Source organism: Aspergillus candidus, assembly GCF_002847045.1.
Source record: "Aspergillus candidus strain CBS 102.13 unplaced genomic scaffold BDW47scaffold_42, whole genome shotgun sequence".
Taxonomy (NCBI): domain Eukaryota; kingdom Fungi; phylum Ascomycota; class Eurotiomycetes; order Eurotiales; family Aspergillaceae; genus Aspergillus; species Aspergillus candidus.
Window position 1 is genome coordinate 191975 of NW_020194047.1, and position 17024 is coordinate 208998.

The 17024-nt window shown below is 52.5% G+C and overlaps 10 protein-coding genes across 10 annotated transcripts; 6 read left to right on the forward strand and 4 right to left on the reverse strand.

The window, feature by feature from the left end:
* Nucleotides 1-229: 229 nt before the first annotated feature.
* Nucleotides 230-1818, reverse strand: BDW47DRAFT_59577 (putative RNA binding protein). Its single transcript, XM_024819385.1, has 5 exons — nt 1586-1818; nt 1449-1486; nt 1322-1382; nt 1197-1272; nt 230-1141 (listed from the first exon to the last, which is right to left on the reverse strand). Exons 1-5 carry the CDS (start codon nt 1630-1632, stop codon nt 443-445), a joined length of 921 nt encoding a protein of 306 aa, XP_024669821.1. The 5' UTR covers nt 1633-1818; the 3' UTR covers nt 230-442.
* Nucleotides 1698-2245, forward strand: BDW47DRAFT_109866 (uncharacterized protein). The gene is made up of 3 exons (XM_024813575.1): nt 1698-1849; nt 1930-2004; nt 2092-2245. The coding sequence occupies exons 1-3, from the start codon at nt 1820-1822 to the stop codon at nt 2167-2169; spliced, it is 183 nt and encodes a 60-aa protein (XP_024669822.1). The 5' UTR covers nt 1698-1819; the 3' UTR covers nt 2170-2245.
* Nucleotides 2246-2423: 178 nt separating this feature from the next.
* On the reverse strand, nt 2424-5442 carry BDW47DRAFT_109867 (alpha-actinin, sarcomeric (f-actin cross linking protein)). Its single transcript, XM_024813576.1, has 4 exons — nt 4937-5442; nt 4687-4753; nt 2988-4595; nt 2424-2931 (listed from the first exon to the last, which is right to left on the reverse strand). Exons 1-4 carry the CDS (start codon nt 4993-4995, stop codon nt 2728-2730), a joined length of 1938 nt encoding a protein of 645 aa, XP_024669823.1. The 5' UTR covers nt 4996-5442; the 3' UTR covers nt 2424-2727.
* An 814-nt stretch (nt 5443-6256) lies between these two features.
* BDW47DRAFT_59596 (aldo/keto reductase family protein) lies at nt 6257-7481 on the forward strand. Its single transcript, XM_024819386.1, has 2 exons — nt 6257-7003; nt 7073-7481. The coding sequence occupies exons 1-2, from the start codon at nt 6488-6490 to the stop codon at nt 7406-7408; spliced, it is 852 nt and encodes a 283-aa protein (XP_024669824.1). The 5' UTR covers nt 6257-6487; the 3' UTR covers nt 7409-7481.
* On the reverse strand, nt 7296-9681 carry BDW47DRAFT_59612 (initiator tRNA phosphoribosyl transferase family protein). Its single transcript, XM_024819387.1, has 6 exons — nt 9456-9681; nt 8790-9392; nt 8677-8711; nt 8425-8597; nt 7696-8362; nt 7296-7646 (listed from the first exon to the last, which is right to left on the reverse strand). Exons 2-6 carry the CDS (start codon nt 9131-9133, stop codon nt 7492-7494), a joined length of 1374 nt encoding a protein of 457 aa, XP_024669825.1. The 5' UTR covers nt 9134-9392; nt 9456-9681; the 3' UTR covers nt 7296-7491.
* An 821-nt stretch (nt 9682-10502) lies between these two features.
* Nucleotides 10503-11033, forward strand: BDW47DRAFT_59673 (uncharacterized protein). Its single transcript, XM_024819388.1, has 2 exons — nt 10503-10961; nt 11033. Exon 1 carries the CDS (start codon nt 10552-10554, stop codon nt 10792-10794), a length of 243 nt encoding a protein of 80 aa, XP_024669826.1. The 5' UTR covers nt 10503-10551; the 3' UTR covers nt 10795-10961; nt 11033.
* Nucleotides 10503-12121, forward strand: BDW47DRAFT_109873 (HAD family hydrolase). Its single transcript, XM_024813577.1, has 2 exons — nt 10503-10957; nt 11033-12121. Exons 1-2 carry the CDS (start codon nt 10949-10951, stop codon nt 11756-11758), a joined length of 735 nt encoding a protein of 244 aa, XP_024669827.1. The 5' UTR covers nt 10503-10948; the 3' UTR covers nt 11759-12121.
* BDW47DRAFT_109874 (uncharacterized protein) lies at nt 12050-12573 on the forward strand (the record flags this gene model as incomplete). Its single annotated transcript, XM_024813578.1, has 1 exon — nt 12050-12573. The coding sequence occupies exon 1, from the start codon at nt 12399-12401 to the stop codon at nt 12570-12572; it is 174 nt and encodes a 57-aa protein (XP_024669828.1). The 5' UTR covers nt 12050-12398.
* A 164-nt stretch (nt 12574-12737) lies between these two features.
* Nucleotides 12738-14445, forward strand: BDW47DRAFT_109883 (MutT/nudix family protein). Its single transcript, XM_024813579.1, has 5 exons — nt 12738-12886; nt 12936-13084; nt 13214-13306; nt 13671-13911; nt 14077-14445. The coding sequence occupies exons 2-5, from the start codon at nt 13034-13036 to the stop codon at nt 14313-14315; spliced, it is 624 nt and encodes a 207-aa protein (XP_024669829.1). The 5' UTR covers nt 12738-12886; nt 12936-13033; the 3' UTR covers nt 14316-14445.
* On the reverse strand, nt 14433-15556 carry BDW47DRAFT_109884 (putative NUDIX family hydrolase). Its single transcript, XM_024813580.1, has 2 exons — nt 15074-15556; nt 14433-14981 (listed from the first exon to the last, which is right to left on the reverse strand). The coding sequence occupies exons 1-2, from the start codon at nt 15467-15469 to the stop codon at nt 14469-14471; spliced, it is 909 nt and encodes a 302-aa protein (XP_024669830.1). The 5' UTR covers nt 15470-15556; the 3' UTR covers nt 14433-14468.
* Nucleotides 15557-17024: the final 1468 nt, after the last annotated feature.

The window sequence follows — 17024 nt, forward strand, 5'->3', positions numbered from 1 at the left end:
ATCGTTTGCATGGATACTGGATATCTACCGTATGTTTTCTCTATTACTGGGTAGGTAGGTACCTAGGTAGACACAGATACTTGGGTATTCCTATCCAGGTATTGCTACTACAATCACTACCTTAGGAGGCGGTACCTACCTGGCCAGATATCGAGTTTATGGTCATACACATGGCAGAATAGTACTACGGAGACAACAGCAAATACCTATCTACTCTGGAAATTCGTTTTGATCTCCCATCTCACAAAGAAAAACAAGCCGTAAAAAAGTAATAATAAAAATCTATCCGTTCCGTTCCAGTCTGATTGATCATAGTCCACAAATCCTCCTGAGAAGCAGCAAGCAAGCAAGCAAGCAAGCAAGCAACAGTAACAGCAACAATAGCATGCACCTATTTGTTACACGGATATCACGAAGATTGTCGCAATTTGTTTGTCTCCCCTCACTCAATCATGTCGATGTCGTCGTCTCCCGCGGGTGCCGGGGCGGCAGGGGCAGCCGCAGCGGGAGCAGGAGCTTCAGCAGCAGCAGGTTGGTTGGCAGTCTCGCCGGTGTTTCCTCCGCCCCAGTAATCGTCCATTTCCTGGTCCAGCTCCTCCTGTGTCTTTCGCGGCCGGCCGTTGGCCGCGCGACGGCTGTCTGATCCTCTGCTTTCCCTGGGAGCTCCACCGCCTTGTCGTCGGCCGCCGTTGGGGGCTCCCCGTCGCGGCGAGGATGAGCCCTGGCCAGGGACGTAGCGATCGATGTGCTCGGGGGCCGGCTTGGACACGTCACTGCGACGGGTGCGGGCTGCGCCACCGCGACGCCCGCGGCGACGGTGGGAACCGCCGTCCGGGCTTTCGCTTCGGGTGTCAGGGCTGAGACTGCGGGCGTTGCGGGGCCGCTCGACGCGATCGAGGAGGCTGCCTCTGGGGCGCTGGACGGAATCAAAGGGGTTGCGGTCGCGGCGGCCGCGGTCGCCGGTCGCGATCAGTGCCAGTCGGATTGGTTGGCCTTTGGCATTGGCGCCGTCGAATTCGTTGATCGCCGTTCTCGCGTCGCTCATGCGCGTATAGGTCACGAAGGCGAGGCCTTCGGAGCGGCCGGCTCGGTCGTATACGAGGCTTACGTTCTGAAGGGGTCCGATGCGGGAGAAGAGATCCTGCGAACGATTTCATGTCAGATGAGCCAGAATCTCTAAAGGTGGGGGATCATACCTCGAGATCGCTCTCTGTGATGTCGTAATGGATGTTCTCAACGCGGAGCTTGGCTCCTGACGGGCCGCCAGTGCTCCTGTTATTGTCAGATGGCAATCCAGATGAGAAGAATCAATCGCACGTACCGTTCCGGGGACTGGGAGTAGCGGTCGTTGCGAGCACGTCGGCCGCCACGGGCAGGTCGCGCTACAAATGGTACGTCAGCAAGCGATCCCAATGGCCGAGCTCAATGAAAGAAAGGGGCAAATGTACCATCTCTGTCGTCTTCGAATTTGTCATGGACCCAATCACTACCATCCACAGCATTAGTATACCATACAAACCACATCCGCACGGCGCGCGGAAGCACGCATCAAAGACAGAAAGAAAAACGGTATAGGTGCAATTACAGATCAAGGTCGACACGGTCATCTCTGTAGGGCTGTTCAAATCGCATAGAGAGACAAGGTCAGCTGGAGGTCAAAACAGGTTATCGTGGAAATTGCTCCATCTGCGGCTAAATTCTTTTTTTTTTTTTTTTTTTGTTCGCGGCCTTTCTGTCCGACCAGAGAGAAACTGAAGACAAGAAGAGGCGGGTCAAACACTGCGAGGCCTGCGAATTTGGCCCGTCACGATGCGCTAGAATGGGTCGAAGGGAGGACAGGAGGGAGGACCTGGATGTTGAGGAAGACTGTGTTAGGATCGGGATTCCGATAATCCTGGTCGGGATGCCCGTCTTAGGGGTTGAGGGTACCTTTTTTACGCCATCACGGCGACGGCCTTGAGGGCGGCGACCACGGTTCTGGTTCTGGGGCTGACTCTGGGTTTGCTAATTGGCGCCTGTTAGCGATGTCGCTGGGTTTAGATCGCCTCCGTATGAGACGCAAAGGTCAGGGTGTGCTGGGGAAAGCCTTACAGGGCGTTCGGCAATGATCTCATCCAAGCTGCGGTCCATTTTGGACACGTCCGAGGGGATATGTGGTCGGAAGTATGATATAGACAAAGGTGTAGGAGGGGACTTATGTGGGTGTATTGATATAAGCAAATGCGTACAAGAAGCGCTGGAATGCAAGTTGGTTGAGACGAGCTGGGGAAGATTGTTGGTTTGGGGGCGGAGGCCGAGACGGGGATCCGCCGCGTCACGTGATATGCTCGATGGTACGCTATAGGATTGATGGTTCATGTGGGTATTTCTACAGAAACCATAGGATTGATGGTTATGTGTCGGTACGTCCATAGAAATGGAAATTTCAATTCGATTCATGGATTTGTCGTCGATAGCGCAATGTTTCTACCCATCCTAACCCATACCACCGTACCTATCAGAAACTAACAGCCCCGGAGAGAAAAGCTAACAAGTACAGGCGGACGCGGCTGGTGGAATAACAATGCAATGCAAATAATATAAAAGAGCATGCCGATATGGTCGCCAGTCAGGAGAACCACCGCCCCTCAGCGCCAGAAAACACCAGTTGCAGGATCCAGAAAGACCAGAAAGAAAGCAGCAAAGACACAAACACCAATAAGTGCTAGGTGGAAATTCACACGCGCTTTAATCTCCCCCGTTGGCGGACGCCTGACTTGAATTCTCGTTGTTCTCCATCATCTTCTCCATGAAGCTAATATAGTCGTACTTCTGGAGTTCTCGGTCCTCGAGGAGGTCTGGCCCTTGGTGTTGCGGCATTGTCTGGACGAGGTGCTCGATCAGTTCGTCGGGGATCAGCGAGTGGCGCAGATCAAGTTCCGTGACATACGGCTATAGGGCGTCAGCGATTAAACATCATGGAAGGGGGGGAGGGGAGTGCCACATACCTTGCCGTCTGCGACCTCGCGGAAACTTTGGTAGACCTGTTCCGCGGTGTTCTGGTCCTCGGTGACGCTGACCATGAAACGAATGAACTGTTCGAAACTGACTCCAGCATTCTGCTGGAGACGCTGCGGACCGCAGGTCTCCACAAACACATCGTGCATCTCGTCCTCGTCGTATACCAGGCCGAGACTCGCAAGCGCAGCCGAGAATTCAAGTTCGTGAAGGGTGTTGGATGCATCACGGTCGAAGTGCCGGAAGACGGATTCGAACTCTTCCAGCTGGATGGGGGTCAGGTTCGTCATGTTGCGCGCAACCAGCTGGTTGTCCAGGAAGGCAAGCTTCTTGGAGATGCTCGATTTGACCAAGCTCAGTTCGTAGGAGAGTTCGTCGAGGGTGTAGGTGGTGTAATCGTTCTCTTCAATGTTCGCTTCGGCACACTGCTCGTCTAGCGCGGCGATCGTATCCAAGAACGCATCGAGCGGGGGCAGGTTGTCGTTGAGGCGCTTCACATGGGCCAGTTGGTCTTCGACATCGCCGTCGAGGCCCGAGATCGCCAGGGACAAAGTCTTGAGGGTCAATGCAAAGTCGTTGGCCTTGTCGGCAAAGGAGCGGCGCAGGGCGTTTTTGATATCCCGGATTGTTTCGTTGATCAGCTGGCTCCGCTCGTGCTCATCCCGCGTCAGGCCCTCCCACGCCTGGTCACAGGCATCCGGAGTCAGCTCTGCCGGCGGGTCGTAAGGGCGAAGGCGGTAGGTGCTCAGTTTGGTCTTGATGTTACCCAAGAGGGCGGCGAGATCGGACTTTTCGGCTACCCACTGGCGCTTCTGGTTCCGCTTGTACAGGGAAAACTGGTAGGCCTGGTCCTTGGCGTCCTTGTAGGTTCCTTCGAACGAAGAGTCTTGCCAATGATCGCGCTGGGCTTTGATGGTGCGCAAGAGCTCTCGCATACGCTGCTCGTAGGAGTTCTGCATCTCCCATGCGCCATGCATGTTGTTGATGAACTTTTCGACCCGGCGACCGGCGTTTTCGACCCTCTCCAGTTGCGAAAAGGCATGGAACCAGTAAGCGATGTAGGTCATCAGGGAGCGTTCGTCAGGTCTAGGGACATCACAGACGTCGTCCACATCGAGGAGGTCGGGGATTCCAATCTCGTTGGCCGCGATATCGAAGGCCAACTTCATGTTGCCGCGGTGGTCTTTCTTGTCGAGGGAATCATAGTCGATCAGGTCGGGTCGGTGGATATCCAAGAGTGCGCAAAATGCCAGGCCATCGTTCCAGCTCGAGGAAAAGTCGCGAACCTCCACCCCATCGTAGCACGCCGTCTTTCGCTGACACCACAACAGGAGACCCTCCTTTGCACTCAACCCCTCCGAGTTGATCTCGCTGATAGTGAACCGCAAAATCAGGGTCCAGATCAAGCCCAGGATGATCTTCCGGTTGCCGTCGACGATGTCCTCCGCACCGATGTTGGTCATTTGGATTCTCCGGCCCCTGATGAAGTCGAGAGAGATGTTGACATTTTCGAATTTCTGGACTCGTAACCGGGGGTTCGAGGCATATCGACCGAGGGATTCGGCACCGAGGATTTCGAGGAGGTGGATGAGGATTACCTAGAGTCGCACATTAGTAGCTAGTCTTTTTTTTTGTTTCTTTGTTTGTGTCTGTCTTCTTGTGCGGCAACAAACAAAGGGAGCGACTCACCCCGTTCGACAGGTCCACCACTAGATCGTCAATAAAGACATTTCGAACCTTCAGCTTATCATTGAGCCTGTCAAGTCCAAACACACCATGATCAGTTTAACGATCTCCAACCGTTGAAAGCAATGAGTAAATCCGAAGGCGACAGAGCAAGGGGCGCGAAACGAGGGGAAACGGAAGCGGTTCCCACGAGGGCATGATAGGAGAGGAAGAGAGGGGGGAGGGGATAAATAAACACTAAGATTGAACGGACCATTTGGTAAAGGTCTTTTGCTGTACGTTAATCCACTGCTTCTCGTCAACCTGCAACATGGTGGGCAACGAGTATGGTTGAGAACATTCAGGGTTCGAAAATTTGGAGAAACTTTTTCCTTCTGTTGTTCCAGCAATCCCAAGAATAGCACCAGCACAAACACCACGACCGAAAAGCAGTGGCGGGGGTGAGGAGACGAGAGGAGGGGAAAGGGATTGGTTGGTTGGCTGGGTTAAATTAAGCCAGAGAGAGACTGGAGATTGGAAAGAAAGAGGATCTTCACAGCTAACGGCGGAATTAATTATTGCAAGGAGAGCAAGACGCGATTCGCCCGACTAGTCCATTAGTGTTGATCGCTGCGATGAGTGGAGACCAATACAATGAAGATAGATGAACCCAAGAGATTCAGACAGGGAATATCCTGGAACTGAACATAATCAGAGATGCTGTTCTTGGACAATACTACCGAGTCAGAAGTAAGAAGAAGAAGAAGACGAAGAAAGAACCCCTATCTACTCCGGCATGTCAACAAACCCGCCCCCACAGCAACCACCGCCGTCTTCTCCATGGTTGAACTGCTTCGGTTTGCCCCGTTTTGCCCACCGTTCGAGCCACACATTCTTTGGAAATTGATCGGTCCTTTGGTTTCAGGTCAACATTCTTCATGGTGGATAATCATGAAGTTGTTATTCGACCGATCGGATTAACTACACCATGGTCAAAAATAGAACAGCGCTTGGCGAGAATCAACCATTGACCTGTGACTTTGACCACTCATAAAGCATTATGCATGAAGTCAAGAGAGAACTCGAACACAATGACAACCTCTCCGTACCTCGAGAAGAGATCTCTTCTAATGTCTTGAATCCATGACATTAATGCAAGCACCCGACATGCGCCATGTGGGAACAAAGAAGAAAAAAACAAGGTCAAGAACAAAGCAACTCGAATCTACTGGATTTCCAGAACCTTGGAATCTATACTCTAGTATATCCAGGAATACAAGTCACAAAGAATATCCATGCTATGGTGACTCCATGAGAGATTTCGTACAGATAAAACCGCCACGCTCAATACGGATGGTATAACCGTCGTCCTTACGCAGGACGAAGACAGTCGATCGATAAACACACTTGGATCTTGTCCGTGACGATCGGCTATCCTACAGATAAAAGTCACGAAAGAAGAGATGTCGCAAGACCAAGAATCCGCAAATATAGATATACACAATATCGGTCAATGAGAGGAGTCTTGCGTGATTGCGCAACAGGAACAAACGGCAGAGGAAGATTGCGCAATTCCCAGCCCGATGAATAATAATACGGAAGTTGATATGATATCATCTCTGGTCGCGATCAAAGGCGGGGCTCTCGGGGCTCCAAGGGCGGAACACCAAATTTCTCTCCCCGCCGCATACCAACCTGCGACAAACACACCACCTACTTCAATACCTCCTCTACCTATCTGACCTGCCACATTGCTCCCTGCCATACTGCTACTGCAGATCACATTCCGACCCCTCTAAACCCCATCACCAGAATCAGAACAACCATGTCAGCCAACTACACCATCACAGACCTGGTGTCCCTCCCCAACTCCCCCGTCCGCATCCCCCGTCTCGGTTTCGGCGTCTACCGCTCCCCAACAAACCAATGCGTCCAGTCATGTCTCAACGCCCTGAAAGCGGGATACCGCCACATCGACACCGCCCAGTTCTACGCCAACGAGCAGGAAGTCGGTGATGCTATCCGGGCGTCTGGGATCCCCCGCTCTGATGTCTTCGTCACCACCAAGATCCTCAGCCCCGCTGGCTCGTACGACGCTACGTATAAGAAGATGGTGGATAGTGTCGAGAAGATCAGTGGGAAGGGTGGATATGTCGATTTGTTTCTCATTCATAGCTCGAGCTCGGGCTCTGCTGGCCGCAAGGAGCTGTGGCAGGCGTTGGAACAGCTGTTGGAGGAGGGTAAGACGAGGAGTATTGGCGTGAGCAACTTTGGCGTTATGCATATTGAGGAGATGAAGTCTTATGCGAAGGTGTGGCCGCCGCATGTGGACCAGATTGAGGTGAGCTGCCCCCCCCCCCCTATCCTCTCCACCAGTACAGCTAGACTGATAATATGACACCAAATACAGCTCCACCCGTGGTGCCAGCAACGGGTAACCGACGCCTACTGCAGGAAAAACGGCATCGTCGTCGAGTCGTACTGCCCGATCGTGCGCAACTACAAAGCCAGCGATCCTACGCTGGTCGGCCTGGCCGCCAAGTACTCCAAGTCGACACAGCAAGTCTTGATTCGCTACGCGCTGCAGAAAGGATGGGTGCCGCTGCCCAAGTCGGATAACCCGGAGCGCATCGTGGACAACGCGAACGTGTTCGACTTTGATATCTCCGAGGAGGACATGGCTGTGTTGAATGCCCTTGACCAGGGAAGTGCCGGGGCGGTTGTCGAGGCGGTTCAGAACGAGTAGATACTTTTACGATGTTTGTAGATTAATGGTTAATGCATAAAGCGATGTCTCTACCACGGTGGGCGCAGTGCCAGGTTTGGCGGTTAGTAGTCCGGCCGTTCCATTAGGAAAGCGTTGACTGATTGTAATGTCGTGCGTGATGGGTTTACGTCGTGCTTGGAAGACACAATCCATGCGAGGCGTTGGCGGATAAACTGTTTGTTGATGGGCTGTTTTGCGCCGGACGAGTTGAATGTCCCTGTACTGGTCAGCTTGTCCTGGTTCCTCGGCCGGCTGGGACAACTCACCGTTATCATTGTAGAAGATACACAGTATGGCGAGCAATGCACCAGCAGAGAGATCCTTCCCCGTCTCACACATGACAAGCAAGGATCTGGACGGATCTTGAGCGAAGTGAGAAGCAACAAACTCTCGAACCTTGTCCAGGCGATTCCGAAGGTCGCGCCCTCCCAGCTTGCCGGACTGACATCCAAGATTGAGTCGCTTCGCATCTTCGCCATGAGCGTCTAGGCTGCCATTGCAGTCGATGACGAGATCGTAAAGACCGTTCTCGCTTAAGCGACCGTCAGTCTTACTGATATACAGGTTCTGAGTCGGCGCGACGCGAATCGCCTGCTGGCTCGTATCCCGTCTATCATACTCTGCAACCAACCTTCCGATCAGTTCCGGTAGCTCTTCCTCTGCCGTTTCGATCAGGGTCGATTTATTGGCCCAGAAGACCGGTGGCGTCAAGCCGTGCGCCCACGCCTCGCTGTCGTCCCCTGCGCCCTGGATGTAACCGCCTTCGGACATCTCGGCCCCATGGACCCGTCTGGAGGCGGAGCAGAGAACGAGGAGTTTGTAGTCATCTCCTTTCTGCAGATCCGTCGGGTGAAAATAGGTCCGGTTTGCCCATGCGACTCGAATCGGTTTTCCGATTTGCTCTCTCAGATCGTCCAAGTTGAGTTTCAGATCCTGGCGGGGTGTTAGTCTCGAGACGAAGATGCAGTTTCACTCTGAACGTTGAAAAACGGTACCTTCAGCGACTTGACGAACCCGTCGATCCGCTGCGCGATCTGCGACTCCTCCGAGGCACCCAGGTAATCCGGAGGAAGCTGCACAGCATGATACGCCGTCTCTGTTGGGAATAGCGCGCGGTTCATAACCGCGCACCATATTGGAACGGTCTTTGACAAGGCATCGGGCATCACTGCGTAATGCCATAAGCTCGGGCCGTAGAGGAAAGACTGCAAACAAACCGCGTGATTCGCCCGCTGAGGAGAACTTACATTTACCGCGACGCGTGGAATCCGCTATTATAGCGCTGCATGATATCATTGGTGGTCAGTTCAGATTGAACATCCCAAGTATAGTAGGGAGGTAGGGTGGGATGTGGACTAACCCCCCATGCTCCCGGGCTATTGGTAAAAGCTGCAAGTTGAGTCTACGAAAGCTAAAATCCCACTGGCCCGTATGACCGTCCGTGCTCTTGAAGTACGCGCTGCCGGTTTTGGACTGCGGGGGGATATACCAGCTGCCACATCGTTCGTTGGCGACCAGTGGGAGGCCATAATGATCGGCGACTTGCTGGACAAAGGCAGCGTCTGCTTCGATGGAACGGAGTCGGTTAGCGACCGAGAGTGCTGATCGGCGGAGGGAGGAGAGCGTCTGGGAGAAGGACTGCTCTGCGGAGGGGAAATGAAGGGACGAAACCGACACGGGGAAAGCGTCGGAGCCGAAGTCCATGGTGGTGTCTCAGTGGGGTTGTAAGAGGTTGAGGGAACCCGGGATACAAACCGGGTGCCTGAGGGATTACCGAGGTGGGAATCCTTGGATGTCACGGGCACTGGCAGAATAGCCTAGAGAGGAAAATGTAATCTCGACTGGTTGTCCATCCACCATCCCAGATTTTGATACCAGACTCGGCCTTTGATGTGCTAAGAAAAAGAGGGGTCCAATGCAAGTCTTTCCTTCAACCAATAATGGGTTTTCTGGCGAGACCCACCTTGAGATCGGTTAGCACGGGCGAAATTAAGTGGAGACTGCTCGATGGATAGATGGTACCTACATAGAACAGTTGCTGATACAGGACAGGCAGTTGTCATCATGGATAGATAGAAAGTAGCGAACATCGTGAACGATTTCTAATCTGGATAAAGACTACTCGAGTCTAGCGATCCCATGAGACCCAAGTCATGGATGTGCCTGGATCGTACCTATATTGGCAGCATGATCGGAGCTGACATCCGCCGTGATGTGCAGTCATCCTGTTGACATGCTCTATTTATCCGTTCTATCTGTTTTACGGTAAACGCATGCATGCTCCAGTCACATACGCGGAAGTAAGACCATGCGTGTAATACTGCAACCGCTGCCCAAGCATCGCACACCCGGCATGGGTTGGGCAGAGAGACTCCGGCACAGTGAGGAGATCCGGAGGGACACGGGAGCATTCCACCTCGGCCGTTCAAGTTGACTCGTGGGAAGATATGATGCCAATAATGCCATATACTAGCAGGTAATGTCCTACCCGGATGTATAGCGGAACGAGGAGGACTGTACTCCGGACAGGTCCAACCGGTGGCCAGAACTGTTCCTATGGGACAGAACCCGTGGCCTGTTTACTTCAACCTTCCGAAGGTTTGATGCTACAGCGTCCCATTGCAGCAAATTCCCGCATGGGCAACCCTGGTGACCTGCTGGTGATGCAGGGTTACTAATTTAGACGGGGGTCATGGCTAGCGGCGTGCCCAGGCAATCAGTCTCATATGGAATGCTCGGCCCTAGGGTGAATACTTACCAAGAAACCTACCCTGCATTCTGTACAGTATGGGTATATCTCTAGCTAAGCGACAAAAAGAAAACCAAGAAGAACCCCATCTTCTCTGCTGACTCCCTGTGTCCAAGGCAGATAAGTTGAAGAGCGATTATTCCAGAAAATGGTAAATCTGCAATGATAGACAGCACTCATAACCGTTCTGGTTGTCAACGTGACTTTCGAAGTTGAAAGTTCCAACTAGAATGTACTATGGGGTGGGTAGATTTCTTGTCTATTGTCTAGTGTGGCAGTGTGGGGGGCTGGCTGTGTTATGATAGGCCTAATGGTCGGTCTCCCTAGCGTGGCCGCAGCCTGAACCCCCGCCGAAGCCCCCGAGACCCCCGACATGCCCGGGAGTTTTGCGCCTGGCTTTCCTCCCGCCCAGACGCCCAGTCGCAAACGTCACGATAATGACCTCAGGCCCCCCCCGCCTGGGCAATTCCCTCTAACTAGTTGTCTTGGAAGTTCGATACCTTTACCATTCATTCACCGGGTATCCACTTGCAGCGTCATTGTCCCCTTTTCCTATTTTGGTCCCTACCCTGTCTACCTATCACTCAGGCTACTTAAGGAACGTGTGATCCTTTGATTTTCTTTCAAGTCTATACTGTTTTGTTGTTCCCTTTCCTCAACAACCGCCCTTGTCACCAAAACCCCCCACTTCCACTCCCTTCACACTTCATCCCGCCTTACTTGGGAACTTTTGATTCCACCCTCCAATTCAAAGTCAGAACTCCGCCATCATGCCTAAAGTGAGTATAAGAGTCTCCAATCCTCCCCTGGATATCGCAGACCCCACCAGGGCTTACTAACGACGCACCCCGCAGATCACCGAGATCTTCTACGATTGCGACAACACCCTGGTCCTCTCGGAGGAGTTGGCCTTCGAGGCTTGCGCCGATCTTGCTAATGAGATCCTCGAGAAGCACAACATTCCCGACCGCTACACTGGCGATCAGCTCATCCAGGATTTCGTGGGCCAGAACTTCCGTGGAATGATGATCTCTCTCCAGGCCAAGTACAAGTTCGAGCTGGGCGCGGACGAACTGGAAGGGTACGTGAAGAAAGAAGAGGATAAGGTCATCGCCAAGCTCGAAGCGAAGGCGCAGCCTTGTGTCGGTGCCAGCGAAGAACTCCAGAAGATCTACGACGAGGGCAAGTACGATATTGCGGTGGTGTCCTCGTCCGCTCTTCGCCGTGTTCAGGCCTCCATCAAGAAGGTCGGACAGGACAAATTCTTCAAGCCCGACCGTGTCTTCAGCGCCGCCACCTCGCTCCCCACACCCACCTCGAAGCCCGACCCCGCCATCTATCTCCACTCCCTCAAGGTGTGCAATAAGACGGCCGAGGAGACGGTCGCTGTGGAGGATAGCAAGTCCGGTGCTTTGAGCGCCATCCGCGCCGGTATCCCCGTCATCGGCTACGTCGGCAGCTACAACGGCGATCAGAAGAAGATCGAAATGGCACAGTACTTGGAACAACTGGGAGCGAAGGTCATCATGAAAGACTGGAGCGAGTTCCCCAAGTGCCTCGCCGAGATCGAGGCCGCTTGAGCGCTATCTCGCCCCCTCCCTTCCCTCTGATCCACACGAAGTCACGACAGCGAACGCATCCACCACGAAGGAGTTTCTTTTTCAGCCTAGCATAATATCCAGATCCAGACCCACTCGTCAGACCGAGAGCCTTTTCGCGCTGATTTCCACCCGTCCGTTTGGGGACCTGGGCGTCGTCACGCGACGATAATCGCTCGACATCTTTTCGTTTCTTTGTTCCCAGGCATTTCCTTCGATGGTCTGGACACATGCATGCATTACTACACAATTTTCTATCACAGACAGGACCTAACAGAAAGACAGACATGGTCAGATCTGAACCTGAATACAATCCATAGAAAATCCAAAACCTTCCAAGATTCATCCCTCCTGTTCCCCAGTTTTTCGCGGCTAGTAGACGGATAACGCCGCCGCCGTGCTGTGTCTAATCCAGCACGGCCCGACGCCCCACATCGTCCCTCGTAGCGCTATGGCCCATTGGTCTAACAAGTCATACCAATTGAGATGGCTTGTATAAGATGAATGCCAGTGATCATTTGTCCGATTGATTAACTGTCTCTTTTTTCTCTTATTCTCTCACTGACGTTAGCATGCACTGATGGTTTGTTGAAGATCTCACTAGAGTTAGACAGCCGCCCGTATGCGCCGGCATAGTCGGACCACAGGTGTGCTACGTGGCATAGGAGCCTGCATGTTTGTTTTTATAGATTTGATTTCTTTGTTCTATCTATTTGTCTGCAAGGGGGTTTCGGTTTCATCGTATAATGAGCAGTCAACTGCTTTATCTAGCAGGGAGGGGGGGAGTTCCTTGTGACCTGATACATGGCGGGACCGTATTTATCTCCGGTCTCGGTAATTGATCTTCAATTCTATTCGTTGCCTTATTAATATTGATCTACCTGTTGTCTGTAGGGCTCTAATGGTATCAATAGATAATTATAAACATGATTCCCTACATACTACTCCGTAGTTACTACCTGGTACGTGCTGCAATCTGAATCTGATTAGGGCTAGCCCTGCGATGCTAGCCAAGCTCCACCCCTCCGCTGCCCCTCGTCGGGCCAACGTGGTTCTGTCTTTGTACGTCACCGGTGTCAAGCTACAGGGCGTCGCATCCTTAATACTCCAGTAAGTCGCTACCAAAACCAAACTATCAAGCATAATACTTATTTAATAGCTGACATTCCTATTCCCAGTCCTTATCATTCAACTCAACTCCCCTTCGTCTCATCCCCAGCTTGATTATCAAGCCGTTATCGGAACGAGACTTTGACCATGTCGACGCCAAAATACGCCCAGTCAAAGGTCATCTCCAGGGGCCCATTGGTAAGCTGGCTTCAAGGCGCACCCTGCCTTCGTTCGTTCTGTGTGTGCGAGGAGCTCGTATCATTCGCAGGGTGTTATCGCCCGACGATGTTGTTACTTGCGGACTAATGCGATGTGGTATGTTGGTAGGACCCCAGCGAAGCTAGATGGGCTAGGTTGATCAAGACCACTTACTGTGACCCTAATGGAGTGGAGAGGACGTGGGAGTCGGCGGAGCGAAAGGTAAGAAAGTGTCTCTTTCTCCTCCATATTTGCTTTGGTTTACCGCCCGTCATATGATTTGATTGGACGCCATTGGGGTAGGAGAGAGTCAAAACGCAGTAGTATCAAAACGGAAGCCCGGGGAGGGTGGGAAAAAAAAGAAAAGTGGAAAAGAAGATACAGGACAGCGGACGATAAAGGTCTAGGCTCGACTCTCTGGCCAAGAGTCCAATGTGACGAGGCAACCACCCGAGGAGGAACCAAATTCTCAGAGCAAGACCAAGCCCCCTCCTCCCCTGCCTCCTTGTTGGATCAGGCAAACAAAGAGTTCCAGTCCGTATGTTATTCGGTTATGACCACACACTGACCGACCCTCTCTCGGTAGACCCGGCCCGCCAACTGTGAGATCGATGGCGTTGGCATCGTGACCATCCTGAATCATTCGACCGGTCCAGAGCTCCTCCTGCAGAAGCAATACCGTCCTCCCATCGATAAGGTGGTCATTGAGGTCCCCGCGGGTCTGATCGATGCAGGGGAGACGGTTGAGGAATGCGCAGTTCGCGAACTCAAGGAGGAGACGGGGTACGTGGGTGTCGCTGAGCAGACGAGCAGTGTGATGTACAATGGTAGGTTTCTTTCTTCCATCTTTCATCTTCCGTCTTCCCTCATTTGGTTCCACCCCTCCCAACACATTCATTTCCCGTGTCTCCCGCCGGGATTATCGTGGCTGGCCGTTACCCTAGCCCTAGGCGAATCATCGAAACACCTGCTTACTTCTAGTCCTACTGCAGACCCCGGCTTCTGTAACACCAGCCTGAACATGGTCCACGTACGAGTCGACATGTCCCTGCCTGAGAACCAGAATCCGAAGCCGCAACTCGAAGACAACGAGTTCATCGAGTGCTTCACCGTCCCGCTTACGTCGCTCTTCGACGAGATGAAGAAGCTCGAGGACGAGGGCTACGCCATCGATGCCCGCGTAGGCACGATAGCCGAGGGCATTGAGCTGGCGAAGAGACTGAAGCTTTAGTAAACCCGGCCCCTCCCTTCCATTACATGTCTATAGATCACATTAGCGTCCATACACAATGACACCTCCAATTCTATTAGACCGTTTCATGATCGCAGACCCAAAGCGACCGTGAGAAAAGAAAAAAAAAAAAAAGAAGAGACAGAAGAAGGTTCATAATTTCCCCTCCTCCCTCAAACCCCTGTACAACGCCCAAGCGGCCAACGTCTTCCCATCCCGCAACCCCTCCCTCCACAGATCCTTCAACGGCACCACCTTCAACGTGATCTTCTCCCCATGCTGCCTTAACCCCGTCAGCCGCCCCTGCAACCCCTCTATATCCGCCCGCGACATCCGCTTCTGGCACAGAAACAGCGGAATGAACTCGTCGCTTCCGCCCGCCGACGGATACACAGCTTTCTGGAGCATCTCGTCGTCTTCGTTGGCGGGCACTGACTGCAACGCCAGCGACGTCATGTCGATGAGCTCGCTTTGGGGTATCTTCAGGCCCGTCTCTTCTTGAATTTCCTTCGCTGCGCCGCCGGCAAATGACCCGCTGTCGTCGAGCATTCCCGCTGGGATCTCGGAGAATGCGAGCGATCCTGCTGGGATGCGCGGTTGGACTGTGAGGATTGCGTGTTTTTCGTCCTCTGCGGAGGGGGGCACGTCGTCTGGTTGGAGGATGAGCTAGTCACAAGAGAAAAGAGGAAAGTCAGCATAATTTGTCTCGTGTTCGATGTGAGGAAAACAACCCCAAAAGGGATAAGGATAAGCCATACCAACATGCCCACACTCCCTCCACGTAGAAAGACGCTCCCCGGAAGCGTCTCCCCGCCCTCCGTCGAAACCACCGACTTCATCTTAACGAACCCTAACCGTCCCCCACCGAAGACATCCACCGCCTGGATATCAATGCCGCGCAAGACATACGGATCCTTGTGGAATTCGTGGGCGGGATTCCGCTGTCGGTCCAGGGATCGCCGCAGCGTGGACAGCCAGATGTTGAACGCGGGAAAGCGCAGGAGGTCATCTTTGGTGAGATCTGGGACACTGCGCACGGGGATCGGTGCTGGGCCTCCTTCGGCGCTGATGGTGAAGCTCGACATGGGGCGGCGTCGCGGTCGGATGGTGGAGAAGACGGGCGCGACAGATTGTAATAGCCGCCGGGGGATCATGAATTAGGGGGATCAATCCTGGTTGATCATTTGATTGGACTGGAACTGTAGAATATACCGGACTTGGGTTGTTTGAGCAGGACCTCGACTTGAATAACGTCATAGTTGTTTACGGAGGATTAGTAGGATTAGTCATTCGAACTTATGACATTGCATTTTACTCGGCTTGGTTAGTGTGGTTGATAGTGCTGCTACCTGCCTAAAATAGTACTGTGTTTAGTGGTGACAACTCGATAATAAGAGAAAGATCAATTGAAATCAAAAAGAGTTTTCTGACCTGATCCCGGTCTAGCCCTGGTCTTTATCATCATGACCTGATTCTGTCTCCTCTTGTTGCTCCAAGGGGTCTGAACCACCTGGTCAGCCTGGTGTGCGGCTGGCTGACTTGGATGTTGTAATAGGTTTTGTAAGATTTCTATTTGATTTCTACTTGATTCAATTATTTTATAGGATTATATACATGTTTAATCCCTTTCTCTATCAATTATTGAAGACTCGATCTATTCCAATGTCTTGTGATAATTCGATCCGTATGGGTCGGAGATACCTACGTTCTTCCTTTCCATTAATTGTTCTTATGTATCCCCTAAGGAAAGAAATCGTAGAAAATTACAATGCAAGTAATGGTCATCATCACCATAGAATAACCATCACCATAATCAAACAAAAAAAGGCAAAAGTCCTCCGTGTGACTGAGACTTGACCACGGCTGACCGTCGGCGTCATTGGTTGGAGGCAACTTCTCCCATGTCAAGGACTCACGAACTAACAACCAACTAAATTCTGGGCAATCCTACTCCATTCTTTCCTTTGTTCTCTCTCATAGGTCAACAGAGACTGATTCCCTTATCCCACTCCCGCAACACCATTCCCCGACGATCGAGCTGTCGTTGGAGGAGGGAAGTGGTGGGCCAATTTCATCGCCCCATCGCCAGTCACTACTACTAGTACCGACGCTGTCCCAGCGTCCAGTCCAGTTCCTCGATATCACCATCACGCCTCATTTCTCTGACTCGTCCCCTTCATCTCGTCCACATCGCTGGGAAATTTGGTTGGAACTTTCGGGGTCCACCGCAAATACGGCCGATTCGCGAACGTCCCCTAACTTCCCGTGCCCGCTGCTGATCCAGTCCTCGCTCTCTTTCTCGAATCCACCTCTCTAGGGATACTCTTGACTCAGTGCTCGGATTCCTCGGCCTCCAAAAAGAGAGGCCTCATCATGACTTCAGTTCCCTGTTGGTAACCGTCAGTCGATGTGTTGAATTCAGGATTCTAGCCTGCGCCTCTACCTGCTGTCCCTGGGATCGAGTCTTACTTTGCCCGGCTGCGCATGCTTAGTGACGACTTGATTCTGCTCCCTTCTGATCTGTTGTCCAAAGCCTGCGATAAGACATATTGCTGATTCACTTCATGTCAGCCCGTGAGGCTCTACTACCCCAGCGATAAATCATGCTTGCCTGGGATTCTACATCTCCCTGTTTCACTCGCATTCATAACCATGCTATCGGCTGTCTTTATCTAAGTTCGATCTGCTGCTCGCACGCGAGCCTCGCGA